The sequence below is a fragment of the Arctopsyche grandis genome, chromosome 13 (assembly GCF_051622035.1).
Source record: "Arctopsyche grandis isolate Sample6627 chromosome 13, ASM5162203v2, whole genome shotgun sequence".
NCBI classification, from domain to species: Eukaryota; Metazoa; Arthropoda; class Insecta; order Trichoptera; family Hydropsychidae; genus Arctopsyche; species Arctopsyche grandis.
The window spans coordinates 3,321,212-3,343,114 of record NC_135367.1 but is presented as its reverse complement, the minus strand read 5'-3'; the positions used below and the strand labels follow the sequence as shown (position 1 = coordinate 3,343,114).

General features: G+C 35.6%; 3 protein-coding genes across 4 annotated transcripts; all 3 read left to right on the top strand.

The window, feature by feature from the left end:
* Positions 1-23: 23 nt before the first annotated feature.
* LOC143921485 (uncharacterized) lies at positions 24-2,874 on the top strand. The gene is made up of 3 exons (XM_077444813.1): positions 24-261; positions 465-779; positions 852-2,874. Exons 1-3 carry the CDS (start codon positions 130-132, stop codon positions 1,566-1,568), a joined length of 1,164 nt encoding a protein of 387 aa, XP_077300939.1. The 5' UTR covers positions 24-129; the 3' UTR covers positions 1,569-2,874.
* Positions 2,875-4,521: 1,647 nt separating this feature from the next.
* Positions 4,522-8,181, top strand: LOC143921451 (uncharacterized). Of its 2 annotated transcripts, none has more exons than XM_077444767.1 (3): positions 4,522-4,918; positions 5,135-5,449; positions 5,521-8,181. In XM_077444767.1, the coding sequence occupies exons 1-3, from the start codon at positions 4,706-4,708 to the stop codon at positions 6,952-6,954; spliced, it is 1,962 nt and encodes a 653-aa protein (XP_077300893.1). In that variant the 5' UTR covers positions 4,522-4,705; the 3' UTR covers positions 6,955-8,181. The 2 variants fall into 2 exon arrangements, with proteins under 2 accessions (XP_077300893.1, XP_077300895.1); XM_077444769.1 differs by having other exon boundaries at positions 4,611-5,049; positions 5,521-7,855.
* Positions 8,182-13,098: 4,917 nt separating this feature from the next.
* LOC143921452 (uncharacterized) lies at positions 13,099-15,883 on the top strand. Its single transcript, XM_077444770.1, has 3 exons — positions 13,099-13,340; positions 13,560-13,874; positions 13,946-15,883. The coding sequence occupies exons 1-3, from the start codon at positions 13,209-13,211 to the stop codon at positions 15,377-15,379; spliced, it is 1,881 nt and encodes a 626-aa protein (XP_077300896.1). The 5' UTR covers positions 13,099-13,208; the 3' UTR covers positions 15,380-15,883.
* The last annotated feature ends 6,020 nt before the right edge of the window (positions 15,884-21,903 follow it).

Below are 21,903 nucleotides of genomic sequence, written 5' to 3'. Positions count from 1 at the left end.
TCGTAAAAATGTATATTAGATTTAGACCAAATGTCACTAAGCAACTGATGCTAAGCTAAAACGAGTGTTGTCAATTTTGGTATTTGACAGTTCTCAATTGACATCAATCGCTACTTATTGTTTTACGCAATGGAGTTCATGGAGTTCCCAATGCAGTGCAGACTTTGCTTGTGCTCTGCTCCAGCCGAAGCTTTCGTCTCCATCCATGGAAATCCTCTCGAACCTTTGGCGAAGCGCATTTCGTCCTGCTGTCAGCTGCAGGTCGTTCACCCTTTATATTGAAGCCCTTATGTTTAATGAAAATTTATACAAACGTATGGTAGCGGTTTCATGATTTTTCACCGTAACCGCTGTGGAAATATTCTAACTAGGCATAAAACGAGTAGATATTAGAATATAGAGAATGAATATAAATATCTGTGTACCTATTTCCACCTGAATTCATCTTCCTTTTTCATTTGCAGGTCGAGAAAGGTGACGGATTGCCAGATACTATTTGTCGTTCATGTAACACCAATCTGGAATTGCTCATCAGTTTTCGAAAAGTTTGTCTTCAAAGTGAAGAAATTTCGAAAATGAAGTTAAAAGAGTCTGTGAATATCAAACACGAAGAAGTTCTTCTGGAAGATTTAATATGGGAAAATGAGATTGATGTTCGTTCGCCAGGAAACGTCTGCAACGCCACCGTTAATGACGAGCTGAAAGAATGGGAATTGAGTACTTCAGCGCGAACCGATTCTAGTCCCCAAATACATTCAATTGAAAATATAAACTCACAGGTAAAATTATCTAGCGGCCTTATCAAGATATTACACACATTTAAATTATTAACATACGTTTGATTTTTGCAGATATGTGGAGTAAAGACCCTTTTTAAATGTGAAATATGTTTAAAATCGTTTTCGCAAAAATCTTGCCTTACAAAACACAAAAAAATTCATACTGGATTGAAACCACACAAATGTGACATTTGTTTAAAAATGTTTAGTGTGAAATCCATACTTGCGACACACATGAGAAGTCATAGTGGCGAAAAACCTTACCAATGTGATATTTGCTTGAAATCGTCTGTTATTAAATCTAACCTTGCATTGCACATATTAACTCATACTGGTGTAAAACCACACAAATGTAAAATTTGTTTAAAATCGTTTAGTCAGTCATCCAGTCTTAAGATACACCAAAAAACTCATACTGGGGAAAAACCATACCAATGTGACATTTGTTTAAAATGGATCGCTACTAAAAATAACCTTACAAAGCACATAAAAATTCATAATGGATTAAAACCACACAAATGTAAAATTTGTTTAAAATCGTTTAGTCAGTCATCTAGTCTTAAAATACACCAAAGATCTCATACCGGGGAAAAACCATTCCAATGTGACATTTGCTTAAAATTTTACTCTACTAAATGTTCCCTTACAAAGCACAGAAAAATTCACACTGGATTAAAACCACACAAATGTGAAATTTGTTTAAAATCGTTTGGTCTAAAATCCAGCCTTAAGGCACACATCAGAAATAGGGTATGCAAATTACCGGAAAATGGGATTACCGGTAAATAGGTTTAAAAAATATGAGTCATTACCGGTGTAGCGTTAATTTATCCACAATTTTTTAAGTAGCAAAATGTTTATAATTTGGCATTATATTTTGATATAAAAATATTCTTGTAAAGCATTCCTTCTACATTGACATCATTTATTATTCAATTCAAAAGGTTTTTATATACGTATGATTATATAAAAAAACAAAATGTTGAAATAAAAATTCATAAAACAACAAAACATTTATTTTGCGCAAATTATTTGTATAATACATCATATAATACCATAGATCAAAAATATTATTCAACAAGAAATAATTTTTTTTACTTACTGAAATTACTGGGAATTCCAAAATTATTTACTGATAATTCCGTAATGGAATTTGGATTTTATTACAGGTAAACCGGTTTACGGACATCCGGTCATGCATGCCCTAATCAGAACTCATGCTGGGGAAGAACCATACCAATGTGATATTTGCTTGAAATTCTTTCCTCGGAAATGTTCTCTTGCTAGACACATAAAATCTCATGTTTTGTTAAAACCATAAAAATGTGAAATTTGTTTAAAATCGTTGTGCACAACAATATCCATACTGGAGAAAAACCATATCATTGTGCTATTTGCTCGAAAAGTTTCTGTTATAAACAATTGAATCTCATAATAATTAATCTCCTCAGCCAAATTAAAACTAGATCTGCGAGTTGTTACATAAATCAATTCATTCTGAACTTTTGCGACTCTGACTCCGATTTTATAAATTTTAAAGTATTTAAGTCACTCACCAACCAATGGGCTAATTTTCGAATATTTCTGGCTTATCATGTAATTATAGAGTGGCTTATATTTATGACTTGCGCGTGTGTGCAAGGTGCCTTTGGCACCTTAAAGAAAATTTATTTTAATGCACAATACAAGACAAAAAGAAAAATATACTAAAAATAAACTAACAAAAATTTGTAAATACATATGTATACTAAATTATAAAAAAATAAGCTGAAAATTAGTTCGCTTGGCTTTTATTTTAGTGAAATTTTTTCGCCAAACATCAATATTGAGAAATTCGGCAATTTTATTTTCGATTATTGCCAAATGTTTTAATTTTTCTCGACCCATACCTATCGCAGGTAGTTTTAAGTATTGTATATTTTTGATTTGAAAATAATTCTTTGAGGTTATAGTTGTATTTGTCTTTTTTTTTTTAACTAATATCAGTCTTCGACTTTTATTAGTTTGTTTCATTGGTGGTTCATCGTGTGGATGATATCTCCCATTGGAGATACCGTCCTTTATATAGGATTTTATTAAAAGGCTGCTTCTTTTTAACCTATTCATTGATTTCTACTTCAGCACACCAGACGCCTCCTATAACCAATTAGCAGCTACTTCCTTGATGATTGCGGTATTAAGCAGGGTCGTCATTTCAGCTTTTACCAGGGGGGGGGGGCAAAATTTTTGTCCATTAAGGAATGACTTTTGGGGGGGGGGGGGGTGTATTATAAATTTGATTGGTAAACGGACTACTAGTCATATGTGAACCAGTCACAGGACAACCGGTCGCTCTAGATCGGTCACACTCTAAAACTGGTCACACCCTAAAATCGGTCAACCAGTTTTCTCGTGACCGATTTTTGGGTGTGACCAGTTTTAGTGTGACGGGTGATTTCTAGTGTGACGGGTGGTTCACATTTGACTAGTAATCACCGAACCCATTTGCACATAGAGACTTGACAGGTAGCCCCAAAGCGTCACTGGTTATAATACAAATATAAGAAAATATAAATCAAGAATAACAAAAATCATAATAAAAAAATAATTAAAAATTAAGTAAGAAATTTAAATAATAAAAAACAAATAAATAAGATTGAAAATTATATCGTGAAAAGGCAATCCTATTCAACGATTTGTTTCGTAGGATAAATGAGTTTTATAAATATCTTTCAAAGTAAGACAAACAATAAAACAAAATATATTTGGGAGTTAGCATTTTTTTGTGGGAAAAATTTACGTGTTTATACTTGACAGTGTTCTAAAGAATTTAAATATTCCATTTTTGTAGGTTAAGTATTTTTTATTAAAATTCATAATATTCTATTATCATTTTTGTTTCTTATTTTAAATGTTTGAGCTTTTCTTTTTTTTACCTATATGTGAAAATTATTAATGGTTTACTTAACATAATTATATTTTTTTACTATCAATCTATGTAACTTAATAAACTGTAAATTTTCCAAATAAATAAATATATTAAACAACGTGGATACTGTGAACCCAGGGCTAGCGCGTCATACTTTTCTTGTGCGTCAATTTTTGGCGCCTTTTCTAAAAAAACTTCTGTTTTTAATAAAAAATTACTTACAAAATGATAATAATTAAATAAGAAGAAAGAGTTCCTCTAGGTTGTACTACCTTCTTCAATTTTTCGAGACAACAATTGCAACTCCATTTCAACTTCTTCTGCTTCTATATCCTTCGTTAAAAATACATGGCATTTTTAAACATTCCCAAAAATTTTTCCTTTGTTGGTTTAGCAATCAATGAATTTCCTCCAATGAAGGCGTCTTTTGTGGATTTTGTACTACCCGTTTTACATGCTTCTTTAAAACCGGTTCATATTTTGAGAACTCGATAATTTAAAAAAAATTCCCGTTATTTAACTGGTGAAAATATTATATTATATATTATAAATTTATATAGTTGTGGAAGCCTCTTTTTTTTATAAATCACTCGCAATCAAAATTATGGGTGTTTCCCTCGTGTCCCTTTAATAAAGCCGTCATGTCTCTCCAATCATTAGAACCAGCTTTTACCAAAGCAAATTCGCCTTTACTAAATATTTTGCAACCAAAACAGAACAATCGATCTAATTCTATCCACTAATTCGTTATTTGCTGTTCTTCGTTGGAAATATATTTTGTTAAAAGACCGCCCTACAGTGTCTTTTGGGTAATAATGAATTAGAACTCGTATTGGTCCTGTCAAATCTATAGTTTTCTCCTGACCAGTTTTAGGGTGTGACCAGTTTTAGTGTGACGGGTGATCACGTGTGACCGATCTAGAGCGACCGGTTGTCCTGTGACCGGTTCACATTTGACTAATAATCACCGAACCCGTATTCAACTATAGATGAAAAAAATGTATATGATTTAGACCAAATGTCACTAAGCAAACGACGCTGGACTAAAGCAGTGTTGTCCATGTTGACACTTCTCAATCGCTACTTACTGTTTTGCACAATGGAATACATGGAGTTCCCAATGCAATGCAGACTTTGCTTGTGCTCTGCTTCAGCCGAGGCCTTCGTCTCCATCCACGAAGATCCTCTCGAACCTTTGGCGAAGCGCATTTCGTCCTACTGTCAGCTGCAGGTCGTTCACCCTTTATATCGATACACATGTGTCTGATTCACGTGTTTAATTTAAATTAATACAAACTTATGGTAGCGGTATCATGATTTTTTACCGTAACCGCAATGGAGAGATAACTAGGCATAACACGAGTAGATATGAGAATATAGAGACTGAATATAAATATGTATGTACCTATTTCCACCTGAATTCATCCTTTCCCTTTCTCATTTACAGGTCGAGAAAGGTGACGGATTGCCAGATACTATTTGTCGTTCATGTAACACCAATCTGGAATTGCTCAACAATTTTCGAAAAGTTTGTCTTCAAAGTGACGACATTTCGAAAATGAAGTTAAACGAGTCTGTGAATATCAAACAGGAAGAAGTTCTTCTGGAAGATTTAATATGGGAAAATGAGATTGATGTTCGTTCGCCAGGAAACGTCTGCAACGCCACCGTTAATGACGAGCTGAATGAATTGGAATTGAGTACTTCAGCACAAACCGATTCTAGTCCCCAAATCCATTCAACTGAAAATATAAACTCACAGGTAAAATTATCTAGCGGCCTTATCAAGGTACTACACACATTTCGATTATTAATATTCGTTTAATTTTACAGATATGCGAAGCAAAGACACTTCTAAAATGTGACATTTGTTTAAAATCGTTTTCGCAAAAATCTCAACTTACAAGACACAAAAAAACTCATGGAGAAAAACTATACCGATGTGATATTTGCCTGAAATTCTTTTCTGACAAATGCTCTCTCTCTAGACACCTAAAATCTCATGCTATGTTTAAACCATATCAATGTGATACTTGCTTGAAATGTTTCGCTAATAAATCTCACCTTGCATCGCACAGACCAACTCATACTGGGGAAAAACCATACCAATGTGATATTTGCATGAAATCCTTTGCTCGAAGAATTTCTATCGTTAGACACCTAAAATCTCATACTAAGATAAAACCATATCAATGTGATATTGGCTTGAAATCGTATGCTAATAAATCTCACCTTGCATTGCACATATTAACTCACACTGGTGAAAAACCACATAAATGTAAAATTTGTTTTAAATCGTTTAGTCAGTCATCCAGTCTTACGAGACACCAAAGAACTCATACTGGAGAAAAACCATACCAATGTGACATTTGTTTAAAATCGTTTTCACATCAATCTCAACTTACAAGACACAAAAAAACTCACGGAGAAAAACTATACCGATGCGATATTTGCCTGAAATTCTTTTCTGACAAATGCTCTCTCTCTAGACACCTAAAATCTCATGCTATGTTTAAACCATATCAATGTGATACTTGCTTGAAATGTTTCGCTAATAAATCTCACCTTGCATCGCACAGACCAACTCATACTGGGGAAAAACCATACCAATGTGATATTTGCATGAAATCCTTTGCTCGAAAAATTTCTATCGTTCGACACGTAAGATCTCATACTAAGATAAAACCATACGAATGTGATATTTGCTTGAAATCGTTCACTATTAAATGTCTATTTACATTGCACAAAACAACTCATACTATGCTAAAACCATACCAATGTGATATTTGCTTGAAATCATCTGCTAATAAATCTCACCTTGCATTGCACATGTTGACTCATACTGGTGAAAAACCACACAAATGTAAAATTTGTTTAAAATCGTTTAGTCAGTCATCCAGTCTTAAGATACACCAGAGAACTCATCCTGGAGAAAAACCATACCAATGTGACATTTGTTTAAAATCGTTTTCGCAAAAATCTCAACTTACAAGACACAAAAAAACTCATGGAGAAAAACTATACCGGTGTGATATTTGCCTGAAATTCTTTTCTGACAAATACTCTCGCTCTAGACACCTAAAATCTCATGCTATGTTTAAACCATATCAATGTGATACTTGCTTGAAATGTTTCGCTAATAAATCTCACCTTGCATCGCACAGACCAACTCATACTGGAGAAAAACCATACCAATGTTATATTTGCATGAAATCCTTTGCTCGAAAAATTTCTATCGTTAGACACGTAAAATCTCATACTAAGTAAGATAAAACCATACCAATGTGATATTTGCTTGAAATCGTCTGCTAATAAATCTCATCTTGCATTGCACATGTTGACTCATACTGGTGAAAAACCACACAAATGTAAAATTTGTTTAAAATCGTTTAGTCAGTCATCCAGTCTCACGATACACCAAAGAACCCATTCCGGGGAAAAACCATACCAATGTGACATTTCCTTAAAATCGTTCGCTACTAAACATGCCCTTACAAAGCACATCAAAATACATACCGGATTAAAACCACACATATGTGAAATTTGTTTAAATTCGTTTCGTCTAAAATCCAGCCTTGCGACACACATCAGAACTCAAAGTGGTGAAAGACCATACCAATGTGATATTTGTTCGAAAGCGTTCAATAATAAATCTTACCTTACAACACACAAAAAATCTCATGCTAGAGAAAAACCATAGCCAGCAGCATAGCTCGGACGTTAAGCTTCTGCTTAACGTCAAGAAGGTGCCGGGTTCTATCCCTGAATGAAAATGAATTTTTCAGAGTATGCTGTTGGTCAGACCTGGATTTGTGACTCCAGGTTGATCGTTTCCTATCAGAGTTTGCCAATTTTCTCTGATTTCATTGTTGAAACGGTTCCCGGAAAAAAAATTGGCTAAAAATCCTTCCTACCTACTATGTCACCGCTATTTGAAATTTGATGGATGTACAATAAAAATTTATGTACAATTCATAGATGTCTCGTTAATTTGCGAGTTTTTTCAGTGTCTCGCAATTCAACGACTTATAATAAAAAAATGCTGCATTTGTATTTGTAATTGGCCAGGAAGGCGCATTGGGATTTTCCTGTAAGGCCTTCCTGGTATATATGTAAAATAAAAAAATAAAATAAAATAACAATGTGACATTTGCTTAAAATGGTTCGCTACCAAATACTCCCGTACAAAGCACAGAAAAATTCATACTGGATTAAAACCACACTTTCATCAATCGTTTGGTCTAAAAGACAGCCTAAAACACACATCATAAAAAGGACATGCAAATTACCGGTAAATCGGAACAAAAATATGAGTCATTACCGGCGTACCGGTAAATAAAAAGTTAATATTATGTCATTATGTTATATCTTGATATAAAAATATCCTTGTAAATCATTCATTTTATATTGACATCATTTATTATTAAATTCAAAAGGTTTTTATACATATGATTATATAAAAAAAACAAAAGGTTGAAATAAAAATTGATAAATCAACTTAAGCATTTATTTTCTTCAGATCATTTGTAACTCTTTCAGAAGAGAAATCAAAATGAGTCCCCAAAAATTAAATTATTGCTATTTTTAATCCATTGCTCAGTGCAGTATTTTGCTTCAACAGTTCTTTTGAAGCAAAATACTGCATAATTTTATAAGAAAAAAATTATAATACTTTATAATTTTTTTCATTTTTTTAGTTCAGATCTATGTAGATCTGAACTAAAAAAATGTCATCTAGGTTACACGGAAATTCCACAGATATTTAATCGGCAGCAACGCTCTTGGAGATTGTCGCTTTTAAAACGACGAAATAGGCAGACAATCTTTCATATTTTACAAGGCTTTTCTATGTTGTATTATGAGTGTTAAATGTTTATAACAATCGAATACATTTCAACTTATTCAGTTAAAATATGAAAAACTTCATTTTTTCCGCAATCTTCCCTGTCTCCATTTTCTTCCCATGTTCTACCAAATATTCAGTAATTGTTTGACTTAACAAAAACGCATCGAACCTGTTCATTGCAAATATCATCATATAATACCATATATCAAAAATACTATTTTACTAACAAATTAAATTACTAATCGGTTTCTGATTATTCCCTTTAACAATTTTTTTCATGTTATATTTTTGGTTTTATTATTTTTTTTATGTCTACCTGGTTTTTTTTAACGTTTTAAATACAACAATGTGTCACCTGTTCCCAAAATATTTCTCTTATGGTATCGGTCCGTAGCGGCAAAAAGTTTGGGAAACACTGCTCTAGAGAATGGGTGAACGGATTATTTCGCACATTGCGATCGCGCACAAGCAGTTGCCGATCAAGTAAATGGGGGGTTCCAAGCGCATTTGGAATTTGAGGCCCCCACTTATCATCGGTTTTTACCATGCTTTTCAGTATATGGTTTTTCATTAGGGTTTTATAAAACCCTTTTTTTAGTAGAATATATTTTAATTTCATTTATTGTGTGCTTGCGAACGTATTGTGGACAATGATAATCAGAGCCGCGCCTACAGTGGCGTAACTAGAAAAATTGGGTCTAAATTTTAAACAATAAAAATTAACCAGAAAAACAGACAGAAAACTTAAGCGTTTAGTTCCCGAACAGGACCAGACGTCAAGAGATACTGAATGTTTTCAAGTTCATTAATGAAATTTTATTTTCTTACACCCAATCCCACATCTTGGACAATGCTCTTTCGATAACCAACCACCAACCAATACTCAATATAAATTATTCGATTCTCATTTCTTTCGGCCGCCTTTAGAAACTCAGTTAAGTTTTGAAGAGGGTCTTTATTGCTCGATTAATACAGGTGTTATTGTATGTACGGCGAATTGGGTAATTGTTTCGACGGAGTGAATCAGGTCGAGGTCTTGAAGCTCACTGGCATCTGGGGACGATGCGCTGGTATATATAGTCGTTGATTGTGCAACGCGTAATTAGGCTGGTGAGATTACGTTCTGGAAGATTCCTACGGTGTCGAGGTCATCCGTTGTGTGTAGTTATTGGCGAGATGGTCGGCTCCGTGAAGTTCCTGTGTAATCGTGATTGCGTATCTGGAGCGAGTTTACGACGTCTTAGCCCTAGTTCGAACGGAGGTACTTCGGCCAAGGTTGACTTTACGTCTTCAAATGGACGCGATGATGTGGCGGCTCGCTATAAGACATGGTCGAGTTTGGTTACCTTCCTGCGAGTGGGGACCAACTCGGCTGGGTTCGGAGAGCGGCTACTCACTCTGCCTTCAGCTGTCATAAATAAAACACGTGCATCAACATGCCAGTCGTCTCATTCGTTCATTCCCCATAATGTCATTTGTACAGCTCGAGTTCGGTGGGGAAAATAGGTGATATCATCGACCTAGTTTCGTAATAGTACAAGCAGTGCCGGCCTTACACCCAATGGTGCCCTCGGAAAGTGTTTTCTAAACACCCTTAGAAAAAAATTTCGCCTTTGGCGCTCTAATTTTAAAATTTAAAGCGCCTTTGACGCATTGAGTAGCGCCCTAACTTATTTGACGCCTTCGGGCGCCGCCCGACCCAGCCCCCCCTAAAACCGGCACTTACAGTACAAGTAGTGCTATATTTCTACAATAGTAGTGCTATTGTTTCAGCCACCTGTGTACTGTAGGAATCTAGCACGACTTGTGCTATTACGAATCAAAACCAGTGATCTCATCATCGATCCTGTACAAACATGCATAACTCAAGGGCAACGTCCCCTTCGTCCATTCCAGAACAAAGAGTTCATCGCTCGATCGTTAAACGAACGAAACCCAACAGTGATGTCATCAGGCAACCGTAAACACATGGCAAGCGTTTACGCGTGGCACATGACCACATTCTCAAACGAACAATGTCCTGGCGCTGACCGCATAGCTATAAACCACACGTGTATCGAAGACTCGTGCCTCGAAAACAGGTCAACACGAGTCCTGGAAACGAAGACAAAGCATCTGCACACGGCACGCTTCAAGCCAGAACGTATATAAAGCGACGCACCAGCTCCAAACGCCAGAGTGAACCTCTGGAGATCAACCAGATCACTTATCTGAAACTCAACCTCTTCGTAAATACAATAACCATTGTAACAATTGAACAAAAATAAACGATCCTTTTACAAACTACACAACATGTGTTCCGTTAGGCCGGGATACGGTCAACATACCTTCCCTGCCTTACAGTACGTTGCACATATTTGTACGGTAACTGGATTATTAGTCACATTGCGATCGCCCACAACACAATTTTTGCCACGAAAATCGTTAGTATAATAGTTATCATGTATTTATCAATGTATTGGTTGTGTAGATTTATGATATTATGAACCCACCATGCCGTATTCAGTTGTAGATGAAAAATTGGTAATTGGACTATTCGTCACATTGACAATTTTTGCCATGAAAATATGCCAATTTTTGCCAATTTTGCGAATACACAATATTTGGCACTCAGGTTCTCGTTAGTATGATGGACTTTTCGGCTGCCAGATGTTCCGTTATATAGATTTTAGTGACTTGACTTTAGTAATTTTATCGCGTATTTTTCAATTTTTTGGTTGTGTCGATTTATTATAAACCCACCGTTAGCCGGTAAACGGACTACTAGTCAAATGTGAACCTGTCACAGGACAACTGGTCGCTCTAGATCGGTCACTCGTGATCATCCGTCACGCTAAAACTGGTCACGAGAAAACTAGTCACACGCTAAAACTGGTCACGAGAAAACTGGTCACACGCTAAAACTGGTCAGGAGAAAACTATAGATTTGACAGGACCAATACGAGTTCTAATACATTATTACCCAAAAGACACTGTAGGGCGGTCTTTTAACAAAATATATTTCCAACGAAGAACAACTGGTCACACGCTAAAACTGGTCACAAGAAAACTGGTCAAGAGAAAATTGGTCACACGCTAAATCTGGTAACACGCTAAAACAGGTCACGAAAAAATTCAAAAATTTTTTAGGGGCCGGGAATTAATTATTTCAAATTTAGGGGGACATGAAAGTAATTGGGAAGCACTGCTTTAAACGACACTTTATTGTATCATAATTTAACTTCAACATGAAATGTATCTTATGAAGCGGTTCAAATACATAAAAAAAAAAAATACCTGTGAGAACATCGACAATACTATATTATAATTGTATGATATATGTACTTTCAAATAAATTTTAAAATATTACCTAAATCTAAATTACAGGGACAAAATTAAAAAAAAAACCTTTTATGCACAGTAAATACAATAATTTATTATGTTTTCAACACATTATACATAAACATATTCTTGAATATATATTATTTGGTTTGATTTTTAAATGCTTTTTATTATTACGAAATTATGTTCACAATACGTATTATATCTATTTTAATAGCTACTGATCTACTGATCATTTTCTATTTTACAATTTTATTTTATTTGGTTAGTAATCATTTGTATTATATTATTCTAATGTTAATGCACAGCATAATAGGAAAAAGAGCTCAGAAACCTATTTACAATTGAATATATATTATAATATATAGATGACATATAGAAAATATTTTACAATGTAACAAAGTGAACAAATAATGTTACCGACGATTTATTTATGTAGATGAGATGTAACAAGTTCATTATAAAATGACGAATTCAATTTTAGATACCGTCCATATTAAAGATGAAGACGATGGCAACGTCCCATTGGCTCCGAAGCTGAGAAACGAAAACGATCTTCTTTTTTTACATATAATTACTATTGTAACAAGTGAACATAAATAAAGGATCCTCTTAGTGTTAGTACACAATCGGTGTTTTCATAGACCTCCCTGCGGTACATTTAACGCGGTGAATTAAGATTTGTGATTTGACATACGAACTGTCAAAGTGAAATGAACGCAAAAGCGATTGCCAACCTTGTCGGCGTGGCTAGAGGCTAGAGGCTAGAGAGCGTCAGATGAGCTGACTCTGATGAGATGCCCGCGAACTCTTCGCGAAGACCACAAACAACGGCCACGAGGGCCTTTGGCTCGAGCATATGTCTAGTCGATAATAATAAAAATTTCGTAAATAAAAAGTATTTGAGAATATTTTTGTTTGTGTGACCAATTTTAAATTTTTGGGTGTGACCAGTTTTCTCGTGACCAGTTTTAGCGTGTGACCAATTTTCTCGTGACCAGATTTAGCGTGTGACCAATTTTCTCGTGACCAGTTTTCTTGTGACCAGTTTTAGCGTGTGACCAGTTTTCTCGTGACCAGTTTTAGCGTGTGACTAGTTTTCTCGTGACCAGTTTTAGCGTGACGGATGATCACGAGTGATCGATCTAGAGCGACCAGTTGTCCTGTGACAGGTTCACATTTGACTAGTAATCACCGAACCCCGTTAGCCATATTCAGCTATGGATGAAAAATGTATATGATTTAGACCAAATGTCATTAAGCAACGGACGCTTGCCTAGCGTCACGTTTGTTTCCAAATTTTGGTATTTGACAGTTCTCAATCGATATCAATCGCTACTTATTGTTTTGCGCGATGGAGTTCATGGAGTTCCCAATGCAGTGCAGACTTTGCTTGTGTTCTGCTCCAGCCGAAGCTTTCGTCTCCATCCATGGAAATCCTCTCGAACCTTTGGCGAAGCGCATTTCGTCCTGCTGTCAGCTGCAGGTCGTTCACCCTTTATATCGATACCCATGTGTCTGATTCACGTGTTTAATTTCAATTAATACAAACTTACGGTAGCGGTATCATGATTTTTTACCGTAACCGCAATGGAGATATTCTAACTAGGCATAAAACGAGTAGATATGAGAATATAGAGACTGAATATAAATATGTATGTACCTATTTCCACCTGAATTCATCCTATTCCTTTCTCATTTACAGGTCGAGAAAGGTGACGGATTGCCAGATACTATTTGTCGTTCATGTAACACCAATCTGGAATTGCTCAACAATTTTCGAAAAGTTTGTCTTCAAAGTGAAGAAATTTCGAAAGTGAAGTTAAACGAGTATGTGAATATCAAACACGAAGAAGTTCTTCTGAAAGATTTAATATGGGAAGATGAGATTGATGTTCGTTCGCCAGGAAACGTCTGCAACGCCACCGTTAATGACGAGCTGAATGAATGGGAATTGAGTACTTCAGCACGAACCGATTCTAGTTCCCAAATCCATTCAACTGAAAATATAAGCTCACAGGTAAAATTATCTAGCGGCCTTATCAAGATACTACACACATTTCGATTATTAATATTCGTTTAATGTTACAGATATGCGAAGCAAAGACGCTTCTAAAATGTGGCATTTGTTTAAAATCGTTTTCGCAAAAATCTCAACTTACAAGACACAAAAAAACTCATGGAGAAAAACTATACCGATGTGATATTTGCCTGAAATTCTTTTCTTACAAATTTTCTCTCTCTAGACACCTAAAATCTCATGCTATGTTTAAACCATATCAATGTGATACTTGCTTGAAATGTTTCGCTACTAAATATCACCTTGCATCGCACACACCAACTCATACTGGGGAAAAACCATACCAATGTGATATTTGCATGAAATCCTTTGCTCGAAGAGTTTGTATCGTTAGACACCTAAAATCTCATACTAAGATAAAACCATATCAATGTGATATTGGCTTGAAATCGTATGCTAATAAATCTCACCTTGCATTGCACATATTAAGTCACACTGTTGAAAAAACACACAAATGTAAAATTTGTTTTAAATCGTTTAGTCAGTCATCCAGTCTTACGAGACACCAAAGAACTCATACTGGAGAAAAACCATACCAATGTGACATTTGTTTAAAATCGTTTTCACATCAATATCAACTTACAAGACACAAAATACTTCATTCTGAAGAAAAACCATACCAATGTGATATTTGCCTGAAATTCTTTTCTGAAAAATTTTCTCTCTCTAGACACCTAAAATCTCATGCTATGTTTAAACCATATCAATGTGATACTTGCTTGAAATGTTTCGCTAATAAATCTCATCTTGCATTGCACATGTTGACTCATACTGGGGAAAAACCATACCAATGTAAAATTTGTTTAAAATCGTTTAGTAAGTCATCCAGTCTTAAGGTACACCAAAGAACTCATTCTGGAGAAAAACCATACCAATGTGACATTTGTTTAAAATCGTTTTCGCAAAAATCTCAACTTCCAAGTCACAAAAAAACTCATGGAGAAAAACTATACCGATGTGATATTTGCCTGAAATTCTTTTCTGACAAATTTTCTCTCTCCAGACACCTAAAATCTCATGCCATGTTTAAACCATATCAATGTGATACTTGCTTGAAATGTTTCGCTAAAAAATCTCACCTTGCATCGCACAGACCAACTCATACTGGGGAAAAACCATACCAATGTGATATTTGCATGAAATCATTTTCACATCAATCTCATCTTACAAGACACAAAAAAACTCATGGAGAAAAACTATACCGATGTGATATTTGCCTGAAATTCTTTTATGACAAATGCTCTCTCTCTAGTCACCTAAAATCTCATGCTATGTTTAAACCATATCAATGTGATACTTGCTTGAAATGTTTCGCTAATAAATCTCACCTTGCATCGCACAGACCAACTCATACTGGGGAAAAACCATACCAATGTGATATTTGCATGAAATCCTTTGCTCGAAAAATTTCTATCGTTAGACACGTAAAATCTCATACTAAGTAAGATAAAACCATACCAATGTGATATTTGCTTGAAATCGTCTGCTAATAAATCTCATCTTGCATTGCACATGTTGACTCATACTGGTGAAAAACCACACAAATGTAAAATTTGTTTAAAATCGTTTAGTCAGTCATCCAGTCTCACGATACACCAAAGAACCCATTCCGGGGAAAAATCATACCAATGTGACATTTCTTTAAAATCGTTCGCTACTAAACATGCCCTTACAAAGCACATCAAAATACATACCGGATTAAAACCACACAAATATGAAATTTGTTTAAATACGTTTGGTCTAAAATCCAGCCTTGCGACACACATCAGAACTCATAGTTGCGAAAAACCATACCAATGTGATATTTGTTTGAAAGCGTTCAATAATAAATCAAAATTAATAAAAAAAATATATTCATTTTATATTGACATCATTTATTATTAAATTCAAAAGGTTTTTATACATATGATTATATAATAAAACAAAACGTTGAAATAAAATTTGATAAATCAACTAAACATTTATTTTCCTCAAATCATTTGTAACTCTTTCAGAAGAGAAATCGAAATGAGTCCCCAAAAATCAAATTTTTGCTATTTTTAATCCATTGCTCAGTGCAGTATTTTGCTTCAACAGTTCATCCAGAATAATCTATATAGTAATATCTGAACTAAAAAAATTTTAAAAAAAGGATAAACTTGATTTCATCTAGGTTACACGGAAATTCCACAGATATTTAATCGGCAGCAACGCTTTGATTATTTTTGTGAGTAAATCAATTAATCCTTACAAAATAGAGATTTCTCTCTTTCTGATCAAATCGTTCCAATATTGCAAGTAAGCTATTCCAAAGAATTTTTGAATCCAGTAATAATGAAAGCTCTTGGAGATTGTCGCTTTTAAAACGACGAAATAGGCAGACAATCTTTCGTATTTTACAAGGCTTTTCTATGTTGTGTTATGAGTTTTAAATGTTTATAACACAACATATATATATTTCATATTTTAACTGAATAAATTTCAACTTATTCAGTTAAAATATGAAAAACTTAATTTTTTCCGCAATCTTCTCTGTGTCCATTTTCTTCCCATGTTCTACCAAATATTCAGTAATTGTTTGGCGAATGAACTTAACAAAAACGCGTCGAACCTGTTCATTGCAAATATCATCATATTTATTTATTTTAAACAGACCATTGTGGCATAACAGGAATTCCTAAAGCGCCACAATGGTCAAAAAATATAACACAAAAAAGAAAAAAAACAAAATAACAATTAAACATAAACATAAATACATCCATACATACATAAAAAATAGCATTTATAATCATATTATACCATATATCAAAAATACTATTTTACTAATGTAACGCGACGTTTTCCCATCGTCCCATAGGGCAACACTCGCCCTTTATTTCGAGTGGCCACCCAGGGAAAAGCTATATAGGCGCACGCGCATGTAGAACGCGCTCTCTCTACATCCAGCCGTCAGCCGGGACGGACCTACCTCCAGCATCTCCGCCGAGCGTCTTCAGAGACGCCCAGAGATCGCCATCTTGTGTCCACACGAGGCAGTACGGAGTTTGTCTCCTGCCTCCCCCCTCCCGCTGCTGTGACGCGACCGCAGAGCCAGCTTCCGGAGAAGCTGTTATCAACGCAGACGACTTGCAATCAGGAACCTCCCCGACTATATACACATATATAACTATCCCAAGGTTAGTCCACGTTTCCACCTAACTTGACTCTTGGAAGAATAGCGACGTATCACGCCCTCTGCATAAAGACGCGCGTAAATCCGTTCATTACACTAACAAATTAAATTACTAATCGGTTTCTGATTATTCCTATAAACAATTTTTTTCATGTTATATTTTTGGTTTTATTATTTTTTTTATGTCTACCTGGTTTTTTTAACGTTTTTAAACAAACAAACGAAATACAACAATGTGTCACCTGTTCCCAAAATATTTCTCTTATTGTATCGGTCCGTAGCGGCAAAAAGTTTGGGAAACACTGCCCTAGAGAATGGGTGAACGGATTATTTCGCACATTGCGATCGCGCACAAGCAGTTGCCGATCAAGTAAATGGGGGGTTCCAAGCGCATTTGTAATTTGAGTCCCCCACCAATCATCGGTTTTTACCATGCTTTTCAGTATATGGTTTTTCATTAGGGTTTTATAAAACCCTTTTTTTAGTAGAATAGATTTTAATTTCATTTATTGTGTGCTTGCGAACGTATTGTGGACAATGATAATCAGAGCCGCGCCTACAGTGGCGTAACTAGAAAAATTGGGTCTACATGCAAATGTTAGCAAAAGGCCCCCCCCTTCGGTTTTAATTTTTTAAATTTAATTGATAATTATCTCGCATAATTTAATGTTCTTTTTACTCGCCTTCAAAGTCTAGCGTTTCTGAAAGAAATCAGAAGATTCACGATACGTTGGGTTTATTGATCATTGCAGACAATTACTGTACCATAATGGAAAACTTAAATGTCGTGAGAAGAAGTACGAAAAAGTACGCGCCCGCGCGCCTAGTAGTTCAGCGGCCTGTGTGTACCAAACTTAAATCGGCCGCAATTAAATTTTATCAGAATTTGTATAAATCATATTAATTCTGGGTATAGTGTTGAAAATTTTAAACAATAAAAATTTACCAGAAAAACAGACAGAAAACTTAAGCGTTTAGTTCCCGAACAGGACCAGACGTCAAGAGATACTGAATGTTTTCAAGTTCATTAATGAAATTTTATTGTCTTACACCCAATCCCACATCTTGGACAATGTTTTTTCGATAACCAACCACCAACCAATACTCAACATCCTTGAAGAAATACATCTCGCAGTCTCAAAGATAATAGAACATAAAAAATCTAGGTCTATGCAGATCGAAGCTATACCTGCTATCCCGATATTTCCCCGAATTAGGGTAAAAACACACTGAATGGATGGGACGTCATGTGTTCTTGGCTTCCCGCTGTGCAGAATGAATATGTTTGGGAGGTCGCACTTGTATGCATATGCATATGCAACATACAAGTGTCTCCTACATTTTTTCAAATATGGGATTCACCGTTATCAAACATTGTCAAGCAAGGATAAAATATCACCGAAGACACTCCAGGGGGTGATTTTTGGGATTGTGTACCATGAATATGGTATATTGCTGTGATGTTTGAAAGTATCTAAAAAAAATCGCATCCTGCTTAGGGTCTGTGTTTTCGCTCATATAGTTCGAATGTGTTGTATAATTTTAGCTTGCAACAGTAATTTACAACTGTACAACACGGCAAACTAAATGCATTTTAAAAAGTACGAATATAAATTATTCGATTCTCATTTCTTTCGGCCGCCTTTAGAAACTCAGTTAAGTTTTGAAGAGGGTCTTTATTGCTCGATTAATACAGGTGTTATTATATGTACGGCGAATTGGGTAATTGCTTCGACGGAGTGAACCAGGTGGAGCTCTTGAAGCTCACTGGCATCTGGGGACGATGCGCTGGTATATACATATATAGTCGTTGATTGTGCAACGCGTAGCTCGGCTGGTGAGATTACGTTCTGGAAGATTCCTACGGTGTCGAGGTCATCCGTTGTGTGTAGTTATTGGCGAGATGGTCGGCTCCGTGAAGTTCCTGTGTAATCATGATTGGGTATCTGGAGCGAGTTTACGACGTCTTAGCCCTAGTTCAAACGGTACCAAGGTTGACTTTACGTCTTCAAATGGACGCGATGATGTTATTTGTACAGCTCGAGTTCGGTGGGGAAAATAGGTGATATCATCGACCTACAGTCCCTGACCATAATATTACGCCACCCCGTTGAATCGCGTTCGCGCCCATTTGTAACGGTTATAAATAATTCACAATAAGATATTTTGGGCTAGTTTTTTTTGTAAGCTCATCCTTATTTGCTACTCTATTCACCAACAAAAAATAATACAACATTAACCTTCAAAATGTCTTCAAAAATAAAAGTGAAATGATAGAAATGAGTTTGCTCCTGAATTACGTAAAGCATATACGAGCGTTTCTGAGAAGATTTTTTATTATTTCGTTAACAACACCGTGATTTTTTCTTTTGCTACAGCTTTATTATATTTTTAGGGTAAGTTGGTGATTAATTTGTAAAAAAATTACTTTCATTTATGTTTTAAATTGCTCGTGAGTCTTTAATAGATTATTTTTTAGATTAGTCGGAAAGCAATTCTTTTTAAAGAAAGAAATGCAAGTATTTATAGCATTAATAAAACTGGAATGTTTTATAAACATAAAATCGCGACAATAGAGGGTGTAAGTAATACGGCTGTTTGCAAAATAACGAGACATCTGGAACAAAGTGGCGATCCCACACTCAACAAGCAGGTTAAATGTGGCGAAAAAAAAAAATTAGCCCCCGTGAGGATCTAAGGATTGTCAAAATTGTTACTAGAAACTGCTTTATAACAAATAAAAGGATTCAACAGGAGCTGAAAGACGAAAATGTGGAGATAGACGAGAGGATCCAGCGCTATCTCGCCGAGGCTAGGTCGAAAAGACGGCGCCTTGCAAAAAAGCCGATGCCAACCCAAAAAATAAGCAAATCGCGATTAAATTGGGCAAATAAACATTAAAACTTCACCCTAGAACATTGGAAAACGATAATTTGAATGTTACAAAATTATTGTCTTGTGTCTTAAATTTACAAAACCACTAAAATGTATGCATATTTCAATGTGTATTGAAAGGTGAATCTTCCATTCAAAAGCAATGGAAACACACCAATTGGTTCGGAGATGAATTAGGCGAAAGCTATAATGACCGATGCCCACAAATTGAGACAAAACATTCCCTTTTGGGGTGAATTTTGGGGTCTATAGCGTCGATGGTCCAGGTACCTGAGTGTGGGATCGCCACTTTGTTCCAGATGTCTCGTTATTTTGCAAACAGCCGTATTACTTACACCCTCTATTGTCGCGATTTTATGTTTATAAAACATTCCAGTTTTATTAATGCTATAAATACTTGCATTTCTTTCTTTAAAAAGAATTGCTTTCCGACTAATCTAAAAAATAATCTATTAAAGACTCACGAGCAATTTAAAACATAAATGAAAGTAATTTTTTTACAAATTAATCACCAACTTACCCTAAAAATATAATAAAGCTGTAGCAAAAGAAAAAATCACGGTGTTGTTAACGAAATAATAAAAAATCTTCTCAGAAACGCTCGTATATGCTTTACGTAATTCAGGAGCAAACTCATTTCTATCATTTCACTTTTATTTTTGAAGACATTTTGAAGGTTAATGTTGTATTATTTTTTGTTGGTGAATAGAGTAGCAAATAAGGATGAGCTTACAAAAAAAACTAGCCCAAAATATCTTATTGTGAATTATTTATAACCGTTACAAATGGGCGCGAACGCGATTCAACGGGGTGGCGTAATATTATGGTCAGGGACTGTAGTTTCGTAATAGTACAAGCAGTGCCGGCCTTACACCCAATGGCGTCCTCGGAAAATGTTTTCTAAACACCCTTAGAAAAAAATTTCGCCTTTGACGCTCTAATTTAAAATTTAAAGCGCCTTTGACGCATCGAGTGGCGCCCTAGCTTATTTGACGCCTTCGGGCGCCGCCCAACCCAACCCCCCCCTAAAATCGGCACTTTCGATTTGTCTTGAGATATGCTAGATTATTCTCCAACCCCTTGTCTTCTCGCTTGCTTTTCAACTCGTTGTTAGAAGTAAGCTAGAGTATAATGCGATTGTGTGGAATCCGCATGAAGCAAACTACTCTCTTATTATAGAAAAAGTGCAAAAAGCTGTAGAGATATAGCACGACTTGTGATATCACCTATTTCCCTCATCGAACTTAATCTGTACAAATGACATAATCGTGTCCTCTTCTCGTACACGAAAGTTAGCCGTGGCCGAAATACTTCGTCCAGCTTACCCATAAAGGCGATTCGACTCGCTCCATATACGCAATCACGACTACACGGGAAATCCCAAGGAGCTACGCAACTACGCATCAAACATCGAACACAAAGGAAGACCTCGACCCCGTCGGAATCTTCCAGAACGTGATCTCACCAGCCCAGCTACGCGTTGCTCAAGCAACACCTTTATAAACCAGTGCATCGTCCCCAGATGCCAGTGAGCTTCAGGAACTCGACCTAGCTCGTTCCAGTGAATCCTTTACCTACTTCGCTGTACATACAAATAAACCTGTATTAATCGAGTAATAAAAATCCTCTTCAAAATTCAACTGAATTTCCATAGGCTGGGAAACGGTCCAAAACCTTCAACCCCCCTATAAAGCATTTCTTCGTTTTCTTTATAAGAAAGAGTATGGGTACTACCCATATCTCTATCCTACTCCTTTCCTTTTGGGCATGCTTGGGTATAGTTCCCTTGAACTTCGGAGAAACTTCTCGTTAATTCGTTTCGTTCTACATCTATTGCGTGGTAATACGTCATGCCCGTTATTGCTGGAACAGTTGGGACTTTATGTCCCTAATAATTATGTTCGTGGTAGACATCATCATTTG

Bases quoted from the DNA above. Each gene is read 5' to 3' on its own strand.
- LOC143921485 (XM_077444813.1), top strand. From the start codon at position 130: ATGGAGTTCATGGAGTTCCCAATGCAGTGCAGACTTTGCTTGTGCTCT. The intron at 262-464 runs GTCGTTCACCCT...TTTCATTTGCAG, and splicing joins CGTCCTGCTGTCAGCTGCAG to GTCGAGAAAGGTGACGGATT. The intron at 780-851 runs GTAAAATTATCT...TGATTTTTGCAG, and splicing joins TTGAAAATATAAACTCACAG to ATATGTGGAGTAAAGACCCT.
- LOC143921451 (XM_077444767.1), top strand. From the start codon at position 4,706: ATGTCACTAAGCAAACGACGCTGGACTAAAGCAGTGTTGTCCATGTTG. The intron at 4,919-5,134 runs GTCGTTCACCCT...TCTCATTTACAG, and splicing joins CGTCCTACTGTCAGCTGCAG to GTCGAGAAAGGTGACGGATT. The intron at 5,450-5,520 runs GTAAAATTATCT...TTAATTTTACAG, and splicing joins CTGAAAATATAAACTCACAG to ATATGCGAAGCAAAGACACT.
- LOC143921452 (XM_077444770.1), top strand. From the start codon at position 13,209: ATGGAGTTCATGGAGTTCCCAATGCAGTGCAGACTTTGCTTGTGTTCT. The intron at 13,341-13,559 runs GTCGTTCACCCT...TCTCATTTACAG, and splicing joins CGTCCTGCTGTCAGCTGCAG to GTCGAGAAAGGTGACGGATT. The intron at 13,875-13,945 runs GTAAAATTATCT...TTAATGTTACAG, and splicing joins CTGAAAATATAAGCTCACAG to ATATGCGAAGCAAAGACGCT.